At 41.4% G+C, this 20,819-nt stretch overlaps 1 protein-coding gene across 2 annotated transcripts in view; it reads right to left on the bottom strand.

Annotated features, from left to right (window-relative positions):
* LOC129705712 (low-density lipoprotein receptor-related protein 5-like) overlaps positions 1 to 20,819 on the bottom strand; it is a 159,515-nt gene that overhangs the window by 129,753 nt on the left and 8,943 nt on the right. For both annotated transcript variants that reach the window (XM_055649453.1, XM_055649454.1), the window contains exon 2: positions 3,656 to 4,049. In XM_055649453.1, the coding sequence (XP_055505428.1) occupies positions 3,656 to 4,049 (394 nt within the window). The remainder of the gene's footprint in view (positions 1 to 3,655; positions 4,050 to 20,819) is intronic.

The raw sequence follows: 20,819 nt of genomic DNA, 5'->3' as shown, positions 1-20,819 counted from the left end.
TGCTGGAGTAACTCAGCAGGTCATGAATATGTCACGTTTCGGGTTGGGATCCTTCTTCGGACTGATTGTGGTGGGGGAGGGGGTGGGGAGCTGGAAGAGACGTGGCGGTAGGCCAAAGCCTGGCTAACGATAGATTGATACAGGTGAGTGGTCTGAGTGTCTGGTGGCTGGACAAAGGTCAGAGATGAAAGGAAAAATAAAAAAGTGGGAGGTAAGGAAAGGTGTGAATTGTGAACCACGAGGAAGAAATTATAAGGGGGGGGGAAATGAGGTTGAAGGAAATAAATTAGGGCTAATCCAGGTGGGGTGAGGAAGGAGAGGCATGGGGGGGGGGGGGGGGGGGGGGGGGGGGGGGGGGGGGGTTGATTTAGCTTGGTTACCTAAAATTGGAGAATGTGAGTGAACTGCTGTGTAGGGTAGAGAACAAATTGACCTGTTGCATCATGACCTGGTTCCGCTACTCGAATGACCAGGAATAAAGATTGGAAAAAGTTGTCAACATTGCCCAGTCCATCATAAGTAATGACTTCTTCCACATTCATGAGAGATCCACACCACCCTGGCCACACTCTCATTTTATTCCAGCCATCAGGAAGGTAGTATAGGAGTTTGAGAACCAGTCCAGGTGCAGGAACAGCTTTTTCCAACAGCCATTGGGCTATTGAACGCTATGAACTCCAAGTAAACTCTGAACTGCCTTGGTTGCACTAGGGAACCTCGGCTTTGGTTTGTTTTATATTGGGATTTTTATTTATTGAACTTCTTTTTTGTTTGCTTATTATATTATCTATCGAGTACTGTATTTACAAAATAGTTGCGATGCTACAGATAAACATTCTACTGTTCTGTTTCTATTGTTCTGTGTACACAGTATATTATTATTTTAATACAGTTCATATCCCCAAATCTTTCATCATGGTATAATAATCTCTTATGTTATGTGACTACCTAACTGAAATTTGAGCCTAGATACTCTATTACTCCAATAGGATACCACACATTCTGTCAAATGTCCGTGCCAAATCAAGCTTAGCACCTGGTTACCTTTTCTCCAGTTAAAAAAAAAGCTTTCCTTAACTGGGTCTACTAGTTAAAATCGATCTCAAGAAGCAACACAAATCCCTCAGTTGAACCTACATTCACTGTAAAAATTCTCTTTTCAAATTAGAAGTTTCAGGTTTCACTTTAGAGCTCTAAAAGCTTGTGTAAAGTGAGTTAATACTATTGTGATAACTAATATTATCAGAACAATTCAGAATTCAGGAAAGGAACAAATTCAATTCTTCTAGGAAACAATATCCAGGTACAATATTTACGAGATTTAGGGGACTAAATAATGCTCTAATCATGCACACCAGAGCTACATTTTGTAATTATTCAGATATTTATAAATGATTAGAGCAGATTAAATTTGGCAATGCAGGAGACTGCCTGTGCTGGAATTGGGAGCAAAAAATATGGAGGAAATCAGAGGGCCGAACAAAATCTGTAGGGGGAAAAGGAATCGCCAACAATTTGGGTCAAGTTCCAGGATCAGGACTAAGAGTGGAGAAGCCAGTGAAAAGGGAGAGGGTGGTGGACTGAGGAGGGGTGAAAGGGGTGAAAGATAGACACATATACCTAGGTTGGGGAAGCAGGAGTGGATGGAGTTAGGAGACAAAGAAATAAAAACAGGTGGAGTTCCAGGCCCCCACCACCATCCTGTGTAAAAAACCTTTCCCGCACATCTCCTTTAAACATTGCACTTTTCAGCTTAAGGCAATGTCCTCTATTCCTTGACATTTCCACTATTAGAAATAAGTTTAGACCGTTAGAGTAAATTCAATGGGTCGGCCATTCTAGCCAATGCAAAAATATGCTTAACTCTCCCTTCTGATAGCTCCTTTAAAGATGGAGATAAAACTCAGTTAGGCATAGTTCAGTTTAGAGGTGTATGTTGGACATTATGAATGAGGTGGCAATTCTGTTGCATTGTGACACCATTGCAGCCATTCTATACATCATCGCTGAAGTAATCAAACTCCACATTTCTTCATACAATTAAAAGTCATAAATCATAAAAAGCAGACAAGGTTTTTCTTTCTCCAATGCTTTCCCCTGATATTGACAAAATATTTATTCACGATTAGCAAATTTGCAGATGACACAAAGCTGGGTGGCAGTGTGAACTGTGAGGCGGATGCTATGAGAATGCAGGGTGACCTGGACAGGTTGGGTGAGTGGGCAGATGCATGGCAGATGCAGTTTAATGTGGATAAATGTGAGGTTATCCACTTTGGTAGCAAAAACAGGATGATTATTATCTAAATGGTGTCAAGTTGGGAAAAGGGGAAGTACAATGGGATCTAGGGGTCCTTGTTCATCAGTCAATGAAAGTAAGCATGCAGGTACAGCAGGCAGTGAAGAAAGCGAATGGCATGTTGGCCTTCATTACAAGAGGAGTTGAATATAGGAGCAAAGAGGTCCTTCTGCAGTTTACAGGGCCCTAGTGAGACCACACCTGGAATACTGTGTGCAGTTTTGGTCTACAAATTTGAGGAAGGACATTCGTGCTATTGAGGGAGTGCAGCGTAGGTTCACAAGGTTAATTCCCGGGATGGCGGGACTGTCATATGCTGAGAGAATGGAGCGGCTGGGCTTGTATACTCTGGAATTTAGAAGGATGAGAGGATATCTTATTGAAACATATGATTATTAAGGGTTTGGATACGCTAGAGGCGGGAAACATGTTCCCGATGTTGGTGAAGTCCAGAACCAGGGGCCACAGTTTAAGAATAAGGGGAAAGCCATTTCGAACGAAGATGAAGAAACATTTTTTCACACAGTTGCAAGTCTGTGGAATTCTCTGCCTCAGAGGGCAGTGGAGGCCGGTTCTCTGGATACTTTCAAGAGAGCTAGATAGGGCTCTTAAAGATAGCAGAGTCAGGGGATATGGGGAGAAGGCAGGAACAGGGCACGGATTGTGGATTAGCCATGATTACATTGAATGGCGATGCTGGCTTGAATGGCCTACTCCTGCACCTATTGTCTATTGATGACGAGAGTTGCATAGATAATGACTGCCTTCAACTTCGCTACACCTACTGCCTGCAGGTTAGCTTATCACATTTGCAGGACAGAGATTACCAAGTAACATCAGAACAAATGTTGATGGGACCCATAAGTTTGCGTACAGCAAAAATCATTTAAGATAAATTACCAAAGTAAAACAGTTATTAATTTGAGACATCCTATGCAGATTACTTAAACTTTTTCAATTAACATCATTTACAAAGTTTACCTTGTAAAACAAAATGAGATCAAATTCCAAATAGCTGCTGTGGAAATAATACAGAACAACAATATTCCCAATGGGCGATTCCAGTATTTAGAAGCGATTGCTGTAAAGTAAAACAGACTTCCAAAAGGAAGAGGAAGTAACAATATTGTTTTTTCTTTTACATTAACTTCAATTTAGCTTTATTCGCAAGTTGGTTTTATTTGCAAGCCACATTATTCCTGGTTCACTCTGAACATCTGCTCATTTGTACAAAAGAGAAATAATACCGTTGAAAGGTTGCAGCAGCAGCAGTGATACATCTCAAATTTCTAGTTTCATGCCAACTCAAATTCTTAGCTCGTGAAATGAAAACACAAGGCAGGCTAAAGTACTCACCCATGCTGTGGATCAAGAGCAATGGCCCTTGGTTGATCAAGATCCTGCCAGAAGAGGACTTTCCGATACATTCCATCAAGATTGGCAACCTCTATCCGATTAGTTTCAGAGTCAGTCCAATATAGCTTCTTGCCTAACCAATCACAAGCTAATCCATCTGGTGAAACGAGACCCGAGATGATCACTTTTTGGAAATTCCCAGTTACATTCACATGCGTCTGTTTAATGGCTTCTTCACTCACGTCTGTCCAATAAATCACTCCTTCAGTGTACAAAAAATCAACAGCGGCTGCATCCTCCAGACCACTGACCACTACAGTAGATTCAGGTTTCACCGATTCTGCATCTACCAACCTGACGTCACGCCGATTAGCAAAAAGTAGCAGAGGCGATCCTGTGGAGAAACAAGAAAACAGAATTAATTTCCTATAACATGCACATTTTAAAATTCTGCTCCACTCCAATCCTTCAATGGCCACGCATCAGCTCATAAACCTTTCCCGACATAGAAGAACGTACCTACCTTGGCTTCCTTGCTGGCGATAGAATTTGCATTAATTACCCATTATCATAATCTTGAAGTGACACTGAAATATGCTTAAATCCTTCAGTTAAAAAATAACAAATTAAAAATCTTAATATTTTAAATTCTGCTTCATAAAGTTTGTCACAAGAAAGAACAGTCACCTAGAGGTAAGGCTACATATTGCACATCATGATAATGGAGTCATGAGGAACTGCAGACGCTGGTTTACTAAAGTGCTGGAGTAACTCTGGAGAATATTGATAAATTCCATTTCAGGTCAGGACTCTTCTTCAGACTGATTGTGGTCTGGGAGTGGGGATTAAAATCTGCTTGTGTCCCACCCCCACCTCTCTTCCAGTTTTCTCCCCCCCCACCCCCCCACCACAATCACAGTGAAGGATCCCAACACGAAATGTCACCTTCCATGTTCTCCAGCGATGTTGTCCGAACTGCCGAGTTATTTCACACTTTGTGTCTTTTTTTGCACCTAATGATAACGTCATTATGATTTTATTTGATTAATATCTTCGTAACTAAACTGGGGGGGGGGGGGGGGGGGGGGGGGGGGGAAGAAGAAGAAAAAATTGGAAATACAAGGATCCAGTTAAAGGGAAAGAGGGAGAGAGAGTATATGAAAAGTTAAGAAAGACACCAGAATTAACGGGACAGAAAGCTCACGAAGTGATCGGAGAATATGGCCAAGTGAAATAGGAATCCATGTGAAAGGTGAAGTGAGTAATGGATTAAAAGTATTATATATGAATGCACGAAGTATAAAAAGTAAAGTGGATGAGCTAGAGGCGCAGTTAGAGATTGGAAGATATGACATTGTGGGATTACAAGACATGGTTGCAGGAGGGACTGGGAACTGAATATTCAGGGTTATACGTCCTATAGAAAGGACTGGCAGGTGGGGTAGCTCTGTTGGTGAGGGATGATATTCAGTCCCTAATGAGGGGTGACATAGGGACTGACGATGTAGAGTTGCTGTGGATAGAATGGAAGAATTGTAACAGTAAGAAGACACTAATGGGAGTTATCTACAGGCCTCCAAACAGTAGCCTGGATATAGGGTGCAAGTTGCAGCAGGAGTTAAAATTGGCATGTAACAATGGTAATGCCACTGTGGTTATGGGAGATTTCAATATGCAGGTCGACTGGGAAAAATCAGGTTGGTTCTGGATCCTAAGGAAGAGAGTTTGGAGAGTGCCTCCGAGATGGATTCTCAGAGCAGCTTGTACCAGAGCTACCAGGGAAGAAGGCAATCCTGGATTTAGTGTTGTCTAATGAACCAAATTTAATAAAGGGAACTCAAGGTAAAGGAACCGCGAGGAGGTAGTGACCATAAAATGATAAGTTTTAATCTGCAATTTGAGAGGGAGAAGATTAAATCAGAAGTGTTAAAGGCCAGTCCCACCAGCATATGACTGCATGCAGCTAGCGCGACCTATAACGTGGTCGCTTGAGCCATACAGCCTCGCGGGGCCAATCACACTTCGATCGCCGGAGCCGTATGGAGTTGTGCGGGGCTGGTCCCGACATCGCGCGATGTCCAAATTCAGTGGGCCCGCCTCCTGCCCAGCTGATTGCCTTAGGGGCTCCGACTCAGAGTTTTAAATCAGAGTTTTCCTTCTCCAAGATGGACTGCCTTCCCAAGCTGACGAGCCCCATCTGCCCGAGACTCGTGGGGGCAGGAGCGTCTACCTTCCTGTGCAGGTGTATAGCACCTGCCCACTTCCTTGAGGTATGTTAAGAGAAAAAGATTAATAAAGACAAATGCGGGTCCCTTGAAGGCAGAAACAGGTGAAATTATTATGGGAAGCAAGGAAATGGCAGAAGAGTTGAACTGGTACTTTGGTTCGGTCTTCACTAAGGAAGACACAAACAATCTCCCAGATGTACTAGAGGACAGAGGATCTGGGGAGACAAAGGAACTGAAAGAAATTTGCATTAGGTGAGAAATAGTATTGGGTAGACTGAAGGGCCTGCAGGCAGATATATCCTCAGGGCCTGATGATCTGCATCCCACGGTACTCAAGGAGGTGGCTCTCGAACTTGTGGATGCAATGGTGATCATTTTCCAATGTTCTATAGATTCAGGATCAGTTCCTGTGAATTGGAGGGTAGCTAATGTTATCCCACTTTGCAAGAAAGAAGCGAGAGAGAAAACGGGAAATCCTGCTTGACTAATCTTCTGGAATGTTTTGTGGATGTGACAAGTAAAATGGATGAAGGAGAGCCAGTGGATGATGTGCATCTGGACAAGAAAGCCTGTGATAAGGTCCCACACAGGAGATTAGTGGGCAAAATTAGAGCACTTGGTTTTGGGGGTAGGGTATTGACATGGATAGAGAATTGGTTGGCAGACAGGAAATAAAGAGTAGGTATAAACGGGTCCCTGTCAGAACGGCAGGTTGGGGTGAGTGGAGTGTTGCAAGGCTCGGTGCTGGGGTCGCAACTATTTAAAATATATATTAATGATTTAGATGATGATGGAATTAACAAGGTTATCCACTTTGGCAGCAAGAACAAGGAGGCAGATTATCATCTCAGTGGTGTCAGATTGGGGAAAAAGGGAAGTGCAATGAGATCATAATACGAGAGCATGTTTAAGCAATCATATTCAAATTAAGGTACAAAGACAAAAAAATAAACATGCAAAAGAAAGAGAAAATATTTCTCCTGTGACATTACATCCCGTTCAGGTTTACCAATATGCCATAGTCACTTACTCCACCCATCTGACAATCCTGAAACACCAACTGACCATTCAAACCACAGATGCTGTCTAACCCACATAGTTCCTCACCTTGACTGTCTTATTATCTCAAAGTCTGAAAAATTATTACAAAGACAAGTTAATTGGCTTCTGTAAATTGTCCCTATTGTGTATGGGCGATGTGTAGGAAAGAACTGCAGATGCTGTTTTAAATAGAAGGTAGACAGAAAATGCTGGAGTAACTTAGCAGGACAGGCAGTATCTCTGGAGAGAAGGAATGGGTGACGTTTATGTGTATGGACGATAGTTTGTCATCGCAGACTCAGTGGGCCACAGAGCCTATTTCCGTGCTGTATTACTAGACTAAACAGCAGAGCCAAGATCACAGTGGGCATAGGGGTGGAATTACATTCCTATAAAATGGTCCGAAACGTGATTTTCCACTTCAGCAAGCATCAAGGAATGCAAGTTAAAAAAATATATATATAAATTGTTTGTGTTTATTTACTCCCCACCCCACCATAAATTATGAGAGAACAAATTTTATTTCACATCTCACAAATTTTGTAGTGGCTTGTGAATTCTGTAAAGGCAAATTTCCATGACCTGAATAGTGGCAATGGAGGGGTAATCAGTAGTTCAAACTATTAGTAAGGGTGGTTTATTAAACAGTTAAAAGGTTACAGTATAAGTACATCTTTCTTATTATGCTTTTCCCCCTACACAGGCAAAAACCTCTGGCATTTTGCACACAAGACAATGTTGCAACAAGGAGAGCAGTTGGTCAAATAATATAATCCTTTATGTGGTACCAACCACTATTACATTTACTACATATGTTACACTGACTCCATCCAACACTGTCATTCAGAGGACAACATTAGACATCTGTTGAACAACACACTTAGCAATTACTTAAAGCAATATGCTGGAACTGGCCTTCTTCCAAAATCTTGGTTAGACCTGGAATCCAGACACTCACATACAGTCTCTTTTCCGGACTTTTAATTACTTTAGTTACTTTAGTCTGAAGAAGGGTCTCCACCCGAAACGTCACCTATTCCTTCTCTCCAAAGATGTTGCCTCACCCGCTGAGTTTCTCCAGCATTTTTGTCTACCTTAGTTACATAAGAAAACTATTCAAGAACACTTCCTTTCTTGTCAAGTGTCAATGTGTTTAATTACCAGATGAAAAGACAACAGAAGGGAAATACTTAAAAGTATGCATGTGTAACAATACACAGATATAATATATAAAAATCAAAAACACAAATTAATAACCGTAGTACTATATGACTATAACAATGTAAAAACTGCAGTTACGAGTCACACCAAAGACAATCCATCGAAGTTCATATTTGCTAACATTAATGCTGTGTAATGTTCAAGAGCCAGGTGATTGCTGGGTAGAAGTTGTTCTCGAACCCGATGGCCATGTCTTTCAGTACCTTCTTCCCGATGGTAGGAACAGAATGAAAGTTACCACCAAAGAGGTTCAACAACATCCAACCCAAAGCAGTCCAATTGAATGACACAATTTTACACAACTCTATACATTAATTCCCTCCACCACCATGTTCTGGACATCCTGTGTACCATCTACAAAATGCACCGCAGTTATTTGCCTAAGTGTTTCTGACAGTAACTCTGAATTCCACTGCTTCGGACATTGAGAAGGGCAAGGGCATGATAGCATAGGAACATCACTAACTGCAATCTCTACTGAGTCTTACACCATCCTAACTTGGAGATACAGTACCCTCCATAATGTTTGGGACCGAGACCCATCGTTGATTTATTTGCCTCTGTACTCCACAATTTGAGATTTGTAATAGGGAAAAAAAAAAAAAAAAAAAAAAAAAAATCACATGTGGTTAAAGTGCACATTGTCAGATTTTAAATAAAGGCCATTTTTATACATTTTGGTTTCATCATGTAGAAATTATAGCAGTGCTTATACATAATCCGCCCCCATTTTCAGGCACCATAATGTTTGGGACACAGCAATGTCATGAAAATGAAAGTAGTCATGTTTAGTATTTTGTTGCATATTCTTTGCATGCAATGACTGCTTGAAGTCTGTGATTCATGGACATCACCAGTTGCTGGGTGTCTTCTCTGGTGATGATCTGCCAATCCTGTATTGCAGCCATCTTTAGCTAATGCTTGGTTTGGGGACTAGTCCCCTTCAGTTTTCTCTTCAGCATATAAAAGGCATACTCAATTGGGTTCAGATCGGGTGAATGACTTGGCCACTCAAGAAGTTACCATTTTTTAGCTTTGAAAAACTCCTTTGTTGCTTTAGAAGTATGTTTGGGATAATTGTCTTGCTGTAGAATGAACCGCCGGCCAATGAGTTTTGAGGAATTTGTTTGAACTCGAGCAGATAGGATGTGTCCATATACTTTAGAATTCATCATGTTATCACCATCAGCAGTTGTATCATCAATGAAGATATGTGAGCCAGTACCTTCAGCAGCTATACATGCCCAGGCCATAACACCTTCACCACTGTTTCACAGATGAAGTGGTACGCTTTGGATCTTGGGCACTTACCTCTTTCGTCCATACTTTGCTCTGGCCATCAATCTGATACAAGTTAATCTTCATCTCATCTGTCCACAAGACCTTTTTCCAGAACTGCGATTGCTGTTTTATGTACTTCTTGACAAACCGTAAACTGGTCATCCTATTTTTGCGGCTAACCAGTGGTTTGCATCTTGTGGTGTAGCCTCTATATTTCAGGTGATGTAGTCTTCTGCGGACAGTGGTCATTGTCAAATCCACACGTGAATCTTGAAGATTGTTTCTGATTTGTCGGACTGGTGTTTGGGATTTTTTTCTATATTATTGAGAGAATTCTTCTGTCATCAGCTGTGGAGGTCTTCCTTGGCCTGTCAGTCCCTTTGCGATTAGTAAGCTCACCAGTGCTCTCTTTCTTCTTAATGATGTTCCAAACAGTTGATTTTGGTAAGCTTAAAGTTTGGCAGTTTTCTAACAGTTTTCTAACAGTTATTTTTCTTGTTTCTCAGTCTCATAATGGCTTCTTTGACTTTCATTGGCACAACTTTGGTCTTCATGTTGACAAACAGCAATAAAAGTTTCCAAATGTGATGGAAAGACTGGAGGAAAGACTAGGTGCTGAGAGCTCCCTTGTATCTGCATTAAGGAGGCAATTAAACGCATCTGAGCAAATACAAATGCCTGTGAAGCCATGTGTTCCAAACATTACGGTGCCCTGAAATGGGGGGGGGGGGGGAACGGGGACTATGTATAAACACAGCAGTAATTTCTACATGATGAAACCAAAATGTATAAAAATGGCCTTTATTAAAATCTGACAATGCACACTTTAACCACATGTGATTTTTTTTTCCTATTACAAATCTCAAATTGCGGAGTACAGAGGCAAATAAATAAATGTTCTTTGTCCCAAACATTATGGAGGGCACTGTGCTTGCATTATGCCTTTTTGCAAACAACTTGCTCAGGGGAACATATGGAACTCCAAGAGAGTGGCAGGACGTGGACCAGAGTAAGTCCCCCGGGGTGATGAATAAACTTGTTGAAGCAAGAACGGTGCGTTGTTTCAGTATATTTACTGAGGAAAGATTGAGGGGAAAATAATGCAGTTTAAGACTTCCAAAGTGCATTACTTCCAAAGTATTTTGTAGGACGTAATGTTGTAATAGCAGTTATAACACAAGGCCCCACAAATTATAACATGTTTATGATTAGATAACCTGTTAAGTGAGACAAATGTTGGATCCGGACACTCAGGTGAATTCCCCAGTTTTGTTTTTGAAGTAGCATAGAAAGTGGACCAACGTGCATGCTTTTATGTGCGGATTGCGCTGGCTACCACTCCCATATGAAATTGCACCTTTTGGGGAACCGGCTCAGGCACTTCCTGTGTGGTTTGCCTTTGTGCAGCTGATGGTTGCTTCACCTTAAATGTACAACTTATAGGGCCTTCCCACTTAGGCGATTTTTTAACGCAACAGTGGCGACAGTCACTGTCGTGGCATGACGCCGGAAATGCACCCACCCCACGACAATGTCCACTACAAGCTACGACCAGCTACGTCAACCGGCGACACAATTCCTCGCAACTCGGAACGTCCACCTACGACCACACAGCCGGCAACCTACGTCACCCGAAGTCAACCTACCTCCACCAGCAACAAGCTACGACCCTGTCGGTGACAAATGAAGACAACTGAATACTTCTCTTGATGCCGGAACTGTCGCCGGTTGCACGTAGGTTGTCACCAATGGAATTCACCGAGGTCATGACCCGGCGACAACCAACGTCACCTGCCGTCATCCTACAACAACCTATGACAGCACCTACGACAGGAGAAGACAGGCAACATCAAGCCCACTGTCGTCCAGAGGTTTTGAACATTTTAAAATCCAGCGGCGACAAGAAATAAGTAATGGCACTTGAGGAGACCGCTCACGACAATACAGTCGTCACGCAGCGACCATGTGGTGACAGCCTATTTGCCGGGGGGGGGGGGGAGAATAAAAATCGCCTAAATGGCACAGGCCCTTAAGGCATCACAGGTCATACAGTGCATGTTTCCTCCCTAACAGGCAGAAATAGAATCTTTGGTTGATGGCTCGGGGATCACCATGAGAGTGCCCTGCAACACCCATGTCTTGCATACTGCAACTGCCAGCTGCAGTTTTCAAATGTCAGCATTTGGAACATGTTTCCGGTGTTTCTTTCCTTCATTATAGCCTCTCCCTGTGAGCATTCTGTGCTTTTGCAGTTTGATTGATCTGCACCTCAAAGTGGCTTTGCCCACATTTGACATAGTCATTCTTTGGGTCAGACCATTGAGTATCAGGAGAGTTTTGTATCCCAGATATGCAGAACTTCCCTCGCTTCCCATCCAGGTGTATATCCTCATCTCCATGGCAGCCATAGTGCCACTGTACTTGGGGAAAGCCCGTTTATGTTCTTAACGAGGGTTATTAACTGGAAACAATAATTTTGTTTCTAACCCTACAGGCGCAGCCTAACCTGCTGAGTATTTCCAGCATTTTTCTTTATTTTCAGCAGCTGCAGGGTTTTTTTTGATTTTCAAAGCACTTTAAGCGCTGACTCTGTTCCCTGCAGCCCAATGGTTCAAAGTTCCCATATAGCAAATGTGCAGCAGCGACAGGTTCAGCATATAATTCCTGCTGCCGGAAGATCATCAACTTGGTGCAAGAGGTACAAGTCTAGGTGATATTATTGTTACTTGTTTATCCTATCGGGACAGGATTTACTCACATTTGGTAGAGTATCGGCAAAGCAGCGGTAGAGGACACCGACAACATCGCCTGGTTGACAGTGAAACTCAGTGTCACAGCCAAGTCAAAGGGCCTTTATCCTTTATCAAAGGGCCAACATTTAAAAAAAAAAAGTCACTTGAAGGGTACAGGATGGTGCCTAAAACATGGCGTACTAACTCAGTGTGGCCTACTATCTTACACTCAGTATGATTGCGCCTAATGTACAGTTGGAATGTCACTGAAGTGCATGCAAAAAATAATTTCACTGTACTGAGGTACACATTACAATAAAGTGCTATTGACCATTAATTAGGGACAATTAACATGGCTTTGTCCGCTGGAGGTTATACCTTGAGTTTTTTGAGGAGAAAATGATCGATAAAGTGGATGTTATCGACATGGATCACAGTGGAATTTCACAGAGGGTTCTGGTGAAAGTTTATTATTCTAGCTGGAAGTTGGTGACCACTGGAGTTCTGCAGAAATCAATGCTGTGACCACTGCCGTTTGTGATATTTATAAATGGCTTGGACAGAAATATAGATGGGTTGGTTGGTAAAGGTCATGTGATAGGAGCAGAATTAGGCCATGTCTACACTATCCGGAAGTGGCGGCGCTGGTGAACGGCTGTGGCTCGCCTGCAGTCCGTTTGTTTTTACTTTTTTGTGTTGCTTTTTTCGTTTTGTCCAGCTAAGTTTTTGTTTTTTTAGGCTGTGTTTATGTGTGTGTGGGGGGTGGGGGTGTTGAAACAGGGCTTGCTGTCTCTCCCTTCGGGGGAATGCGACTTTTTTGTTGTATCCCCCTTCTCTGCCTCCGTCTGCGCTGAGGCCTAATGGCGGAGCTGGTGACCTCGAGGCTCCGGAGGCAGCCTGTCGGGACTCGCCCTGGGCTCACTCCCGTGAGGGCGGACCAGCTCAGGGCTGGAACGGCGCTCCCATGAGGGCGGCCTGGCGCGGGGCTGAGACGCTCACGTGAGGGCGACCCGGCTCGTGGCTGGAACGGTGCTCCGGTAGCCGAGATGGTGTTCTGGCGGCGGTGGCCTGAGTCCGGGGTTCGGCCAAGGGCCAGTGGAAGACGTCGTCAACAGCTGTGTCCGCTGGACTGGAGGGCGGCAGCTTCGACCACCCCGGGCCGCGGTGTTTGAACCGGCCCGTTCGCGGAGCTCGGTGAGCCGCGGGACTGATTTACCATCGCCCGGTGGGGTATCGCCTCAGTGCAGAGGGAGAAGAGGAGGGAAGAGACTGCAGCTCTAAGATTTTTGCCACCATCAGTGAGGAGGTGCTTGGTGGGCTCACTGTGGTGGATGTTAATTTGTGTTTACTGTCTGTTCTGTTGTCTATTATTGTATGTATGACTGCAGGCACGAAATTTCGTTCAGACTGAAAGGTCTGAATGACAATAAAGGAAATTCAATTCAATCATGGTTGATCTATCTCTCCCTCCTAACCACATTCTCTCGCCTTCTCCTCATAACCCCTTGACAAGTTTGTAGACAACAATAACATGGGTGAAGTTGTGGACGGTAAGGAGTGCTGATAGATGGATATACATAAGCTGCAGCAATGGTGGGAGAAATGGCAGATAAAGTTTAATCTGTGCAAGAGTGAGCTGTTGCACTTTGGGGGGATGAATGCAAGGGGAAATTATGCAAGTAAAGGCAAGATCCTTGACAGCATTGATTACAGAAGGATCTTAATGTCCAAATCAATAGCTCCCTGAAAGTGGCAACGCAAGTAATGGAACGGTAAATACAGCATATTATGCTTGCTTTCATTGGTCTTGGCATTGAGTATAAAAGTCATCAAGTCATGTTCAGCTTTTCCGAACTTAGGTACGGCCACATTTATTGTGTGCAGGTCTCTTGCCCGGTTATAGAAAAGATGTATAAGCTTCGGAAAAGGTGCAAAAGAGGTTTGCCAGAATACTGCCTGGATTTGAGGGTATTAGGTTGGACAATCATGGATTGTTTTCGTTGGAATGATATAGGTTGAGGGGTGAGCTGATAGAAGTATATAAAATTACGAGAGGCATTGATAGAAGAGACAATGAGCACATTTTATCCAGGATGGAAATGTCAAGAACTAGAGGGCATTGTTTTAAGATAAGAGTAAGGTTTGACAGAGATGTATGGGGAAAGTCATTTTAGAGTGGCGGGTGCCTTGAATGAGCTGGTGGAGGCACATACAATAATGGCATTTAAGAGGCTTTTTGATAAGCACATGGAATAGCAGCGATGGAAGGATATTGATCATTCTGCACCTACACACTGAATGACAGGATTCTGGGAAGTGTTCTAGAGCAAGGGGATCGAAAAATGCAGGGACATAGTTCCTTGAAAGTGATGTCACATTGGCCTTCATTAGCCAGAGTATGGAGTGTTGAAGTTCGGAGGTTATATCACAGTTGCACAAGACATTGGAGAGGCCACATTTAAGGGTACACAAAAATGCTGGAGAAACTCTGCGGGTGCAGCAGCATCTATGGAGCGAGGGAAATGGGCAACGTTTCGGGCCGATACCCTTCTTCAGACTGGCAAAGTTTAAGGGTATTGTGTTTAGTTTTAGTTACCATATTATAGGAAAAATGGAATAGATTGTTTTAATGACACCCTTATCATGTTTTGATGACACAAAGAGAGGTTTAACTGCATGTTAGAGCTATGTTTTGCACAGCTAATGAGATCAAATTCCATTTTCTGGGCAAATGGATTATTTTATGTCCAAATTTGGTATGAATACACAAAATTTTAAAAACATAGTGGCTAAAAATATTTTAATAAAAACATTGCACTGCTACTTTGCACCGTGTATGGGAACAGGGAATTCTTATTATTTGGACCATTTATTTAAAAAAGTTAAATGTCAAGGCAACAAAACTTGTTAAAAATTATTTGGAATGGAATCAAACTATTTAATCTTTTGACATTAAATTTAATCAGCAAGCATTTGTGTCATGTACACCAAGATGGTCTTAGTTTCAAATTACAAACCATATCTACATCAACCAAGGTGGCTACTATAATTGACAAAGACCTTGTGTTTGGGAGAATACTACAAGCAATAATATTCCCTCCATCAAAAGCTAGAATGATTATTAAAGGTTGCTTCAAATTTCATTCTAATTTTAAGTTTGTGAAAGGGGGAAGCAGTCCCCGATGCCATTTCTAACTGTTCTTGTCCTGTATTTAAATGGGGAAAACTTTTTGTACTCAGCAGGTTAAAATATAATATCTGAAAAAGGCTCTTGACCGAAACGTCACCCATTCCTTCTCTCCATAGATGCTACCTGTTCCGCTGAGTTACTCCAGCTTTTTGTGTTTATCTTTGAAATATAATGTTTATATTTTCACTGTACTGCGGCTATAGTGCCAAATTACAGCAAAACCCAGCCAATATAGGCTTATAACCGCAGACAACATTTGTACCAGACCAGTGCTAGCAAAGGACAATTCCCCTCTAAAGACCGTCAAGCCAACTCACCTTGACTTTCAACAGCATTTCCAGCACTCAGTCCCCTTCCATTAATATCTTGAAGTTATTAGAATTTTGGAGATATACATTTCATACCAGTTTGTTGTCACTTTAAAGCTAATGACAGGACGTGGCATGAATCGGTTATTATTTTTCTAGCAATTTTTGCACTACTGAAAGATATAAACTAAAAATATACAGTTCGTGGCTAGACCCTTTGCCACATTGATGTACAAAGGGATCTAGGGGCCCAAATCCATAGCACCCTGAAAGTGGCAACACAAGTAGACAGAGTGGTGAAGAATGCATATGGTATGCATGCCTTAATCAGTTGAGGCATAGAGTATAAGAGTCAGGAGGTCATGTTGCAGCTTTATAACCCTCTACTTGGGATGTATTAGGAGTATTGTGTGCAGGTTTGGTCACCCCATTACTGGAAGGATGTTGTGGCTTTAGATAAGATACAGAATGCTGCCTGGATTATAAGGAGAAGATGAACAATCTTGGAATGTTTTCTCTGAGGCCTCAGAGGTTGAGGGGTGACCTGACAGAGGTATATAAAATTGTATAAAAGTATAACAGGCACAGATAGGGTATTACCACCCCCCCCCCCCAGGTGAAAAGGTCAAAAACGTAAGGGAATAGCTTTAAGGTCAGAGGGAAAAAATTTAAAGGAGATATGAAGGATTTTTTATTTTTTTTAAACACAGAAAATAGTGGGTGCCTAGAATGCACTGTTGGGGCTGTGGTGGAGGTAGATACGATGACATTTCAGAAGCTTTTAGATAGGCACATGGATATGGAAGGAATGGACGGGTATGGATCCCGTGTATGCAGAGGAGATTAACTGGTGTGTCACAAACATTGTGGATCGAAGTGTCTGCTCCCGCGCCCTGTTCCATATTTTCTGTTATATGAGATTGAACCAATCTACATCTCATCACTTAACTAGTTTGCGCTCAAAGGCGTTAAAACATCCTGTAAATTTTGCACCTTCCATTAATCCCCATGTTCCTTTGAACTGCATCCTCCTCTTCCTCTGCAAAACCACAGTCAAAGGAATGAGATTCTGTTCAAAAATGGCATTAACCACTTATTAATTATTTATTCCTTCCAGTTGTGTAAACGCTTTCAATCAATAATTTTTTTTAATCTATTTTAAAAAAACAAACACATGAAAATAGGGTGGATCAAAGGAGGCACATATCCCCATAATTACCACATCCATTAAATAATTTAATTCAAAGCACACCAAGACAGTGTGTAGACAAAGGCACAGAGTGTCGGTGTGGTGCTCCTGGTACGCAAAAAAAAGCAAATATTCAAGTGGTACAAAATATTTGTTCTCATATGTTCTATGCTTGGAGCAGACTCTGGGTGGGTCCTCATCAATTATTCTTTTAACGTACAAGGTTGGAGCATTAAAACAAATGCTACATAAACATTCTCCAAGTAGCTTATAAACAGGAAATCTTTTTTAAAAAACTGATTGGTACTTCCAGCCCTAGAATCCAAACTTTGATGTTTGGTATTACACAACCAAATTCTGCAAGCCCCTTGTAAAATTATTGAGTGCCAGGAAATTACTGTTTAGTGGGATTCTGGCCCATTATTCTGATAATAATTGCACAATAAAAAAAAACTTTGGTTTTCTTGGGGTCAGTGCCTTTGTTTATTGTCGTTGAGAAGGTGCTGGGAGCCATTAATTTTCAATCAATACAAATATTCTGGTGAAGGCCATGACAAACTTGTTGAGGAGGAAATTCTATATAAAAAAAACCCTCAAATTTCCCCTTTATTTTACTTACAAACAAAAAATCTAACCATGGAGTAATTCAGTGGGTCAGGCAGCATCTGGGGAAAATAAGGATGGGCGATATTTCGGGTGGGAACACTTCTTCAGACTGAAAGTAGTGGTATGAGGGGGGGGGTCTGGAGATGGGTTCTACTTTCAGTTCTGACCAAAAGAGTCACCCATCCCTTTTCTCCAAAGATGTTTCCTGGCCTGTTGAGTTACTCGGCCAACTGGCCAATTGGCACTTTGCATCTATCTTTGGTATAAACCAGCAACTGCAGTTCCTTCCTACACAAGAATCTGACCAGGGCAGATGTAGATGTTCCACCAACAAGGAAGATAAACAGAAATTGGAATAGTTGGAATTGCCATCTATCGGTGGCAACCTCAGCCCCACAACCAAATCAGAGCTTGTACCATGCTAAATAAATCAGAAACAGCACATCTTTTACATCATTGCCTTGAGAGGATGAGTTACATGATTATTGTTCACTGGGGCATCATAAAAGATGATTTTAACAATCCCCCCCCCCCCATTTTTAAACACCTGTAATAACCATATAACACTCCCTTTGTTCCTAATCAGGGCATGTCTCGTGTGTATCTTGGAGTCAGAGTTGTACAGCATCAGAACAGACCTGTCAGCTCACCACATCCATGCCTACCTTTTTAATCATCTACACTAATCCCCAAGTCCATATCCTTCTTTGTAATGCCTATGCAAGCGTCTGCTGCCTAAATGCCTCTTACACAGGGAATATAAATAACTTCATTACCCAGTGTACAGTTAACATTTAAAACCAACCACCTTAGATAATAGGTGGGAATAACAAATGTAAGATCTGAAGGAAAAGGATACTTGGGGTTACATGAAGAGGAATGAGGCAGCAACACCAAATAGCCTGTGGTTTTGCTGTAAATTCATTGTAATGATACCCAATTAAAACCTTATAATCTGTTGCATGATGCTCCTTAAAAGTGCCTCAACTGAACAAACCACTGTGAAATCTTACAAGGTGAGAGTGGGGTTTACAGAACTTAGAAAAATATTTTTGTATTTAGTTCTGTTATATTTTTACTTTCTAAATTTAGTGTTTCTTATTTATCAAAGTAACACTTTGATATATAGGAAAGCAAAGAATGGTTATATCAATTTTAGGATTTGCTCACATTCGTTGTTGTTTGCTCCTTTGTTTATTTGGAGTAACTAAGCTTATGCATAATATCAAAGTGTTACAGTCCATTTAAACTGTCTTAAATAGAAAAGAAATTGAAATCTAATGCATTCTTGCTCTAAACATTAAACTAATAGTTAAGCAACTAACCATTAACAGCTGACGTGCTGTTTATCTGACAGCCCAATATAGCGAGGTGGAATTTATAATAGATGTTAATTTCTCCCAAGTTAATCTCTTTGGAACAAAAGTGTGGCGTCTCAGTCTTACCAAGCTATAAATTTTGCAGCAAAACATTAAAATGCAATTTCTTTTCAATTCAGCTTTAATTCATAATTTTAATTTTCAGAAATCAGTCTCTTTCCCATTATGTTTCCCCTTCTGCACCTGGCATAGATAGCTCCTTAACCTTATTCTGGTTCTTTCAGTTGTTGGAGATGCATAGTGGAGGAAGGAACTGCAGATGCTGGTTTAAACTGAAGATAGATTCAAAATGCTGGAGTAACTCGGAGGGACAGGCAGTATTTCTGGAGAGAAGAAGTTTTGGGTTGAGACCCTTCTAGTTCTGTCATATACTGTGGTGCAGCAGGCTTCATTCATCTACTCTCATCCCCATCCTGCTCCACTTCCCCCAACTCATTTCTGCTTGAATGGTCAGCATCTTTATGAACAAGTATGTTATGATTATGATTTGACTGAGCTAATAGCTGATGTTACTTGATGTCCCACTTCTGTAAAATCTGCCCCTTTGTGAGACAATGCATGAAACTTCTTGCATTATACTTACATGCAACTGTTTTTATTACAGCAGTACAGACAAACTTTCAAACATGGTTTGAGCCTGCAGAACATTTTGAGCTCAATAAAATGAAGCATTGAGTTACAAGACTGCAAACAATTTTTTAAACAGCGATTAAACGCAAGGAATAAAAATTCTCCCAGATGGATTTCTTTTCTCTTTTTCCCCCCTGAGATGTTAGAAATAATCTACTAAGATTCTCAATAACAACACTCCAAATTATCCACTAGTGCCTCTGCTATGAGACTTTTAGCAAAACAGATACAAAATGATTAAGCTATTATCAAATCCAGTTAGAAACATCAAAAGCTATTGGACACCGCAAGCATTTACAAAAAATCTTGTTGTGATGTTAATTACAAGTTATAACTAACACAAGATTTCTCCATTGCAGTAGATCCGAGTAGTATTCAGCATACCTGGTTTAAAACCTATACCTCTGTGAATAGATCAGTTATGAAGTCAAGTGCAGCTGGCTATACTATTATCTCTAACTTTCAAAAGTAATTCTGCTTACAAGGGAAAAAAGAACAGCCGATCTGGCCATGTGATTACAGGAACTAGTCAGTAAAGCTTCTGACAAAAGTTACAATCGGAGTGAGCCAAAAAAAAAAAAATTGAAAGAAACAGCATTCCTTTTCTTCTTTTCAGGTCGTTAATTTAAATTTCAGAAGCAACATAAATCAATCATGCACCTTTTGAACAGATTCCAACAGATGCACAATGTTCAAAGCAGCTGCTGTGCAAATAATTTGAAGTGGAAAGGAGGCTATAATTTTCCAAATATCATAAACAGAAATGAGTTTTCATTTACATGCATTATTGGTGTTGCCAAATCATAGTAGGCATCAGGATCCGGAAATTACACCAAGAAAACTGCTGTGAAAATTATCCCATCATTTTCTCATTTCCATTGACACAAGCAACAAGATCACGTAACAGCACATGGGTCAGCCATTCAGCCCAAGATGCAGGTATTGAACAAATTCCCTCCATCAGCTGGGATGACAGGTTACTTTTCCCTCAAGTGATACTCAGGCAATCCTATTTTCTAAACTATTCAACATAAAGAAAAGTGATATATCTCCAAGCTAGGATGGTGTAAGACTCAGTAGAGATTGCAGTTAGTGATGTTCCTATGTTATCTTGCCCTTCTTGAGGTTAGAAGATTTGGAATTCAGAGATGCTGTCAGAAACACAGGGCAAATAACTGCGGTGCGTTTTGTAGATGGTACACAGGATGACCAGAACATGGTTGGTGGAGGGAATGAATATGTGGTTGTGTAAAATTGTGTCACCTGTACAAAATTACACAACTTCTGGAGGGGAATTTTTGATATTTTTTCTAAAATTCTCCAGCAAATTGAAAGATTTTCCCTGATTTCCATTGACTT

The sequence above is a fragment of the Leucoraja erinacea genome, chromosome 18 (genome assembly GCF_028641065.1).
Source record: "Leucoraja erinacea ecotype New England chromosome 18, Leri_hhj_1, whole genome shotgun sequence".
Classification (NCBI taxonomy): Eukaryota; Metazoa; Chordata; class Chondrichthyes; order Rajiformes; family Rajidae; genus Leucoraja; species Leucoraja erinaceus.
Note: the sequence above shows the minus strand (reverse complement) of the source record. Positions and strands in the feature narration are given on the sequence as shown.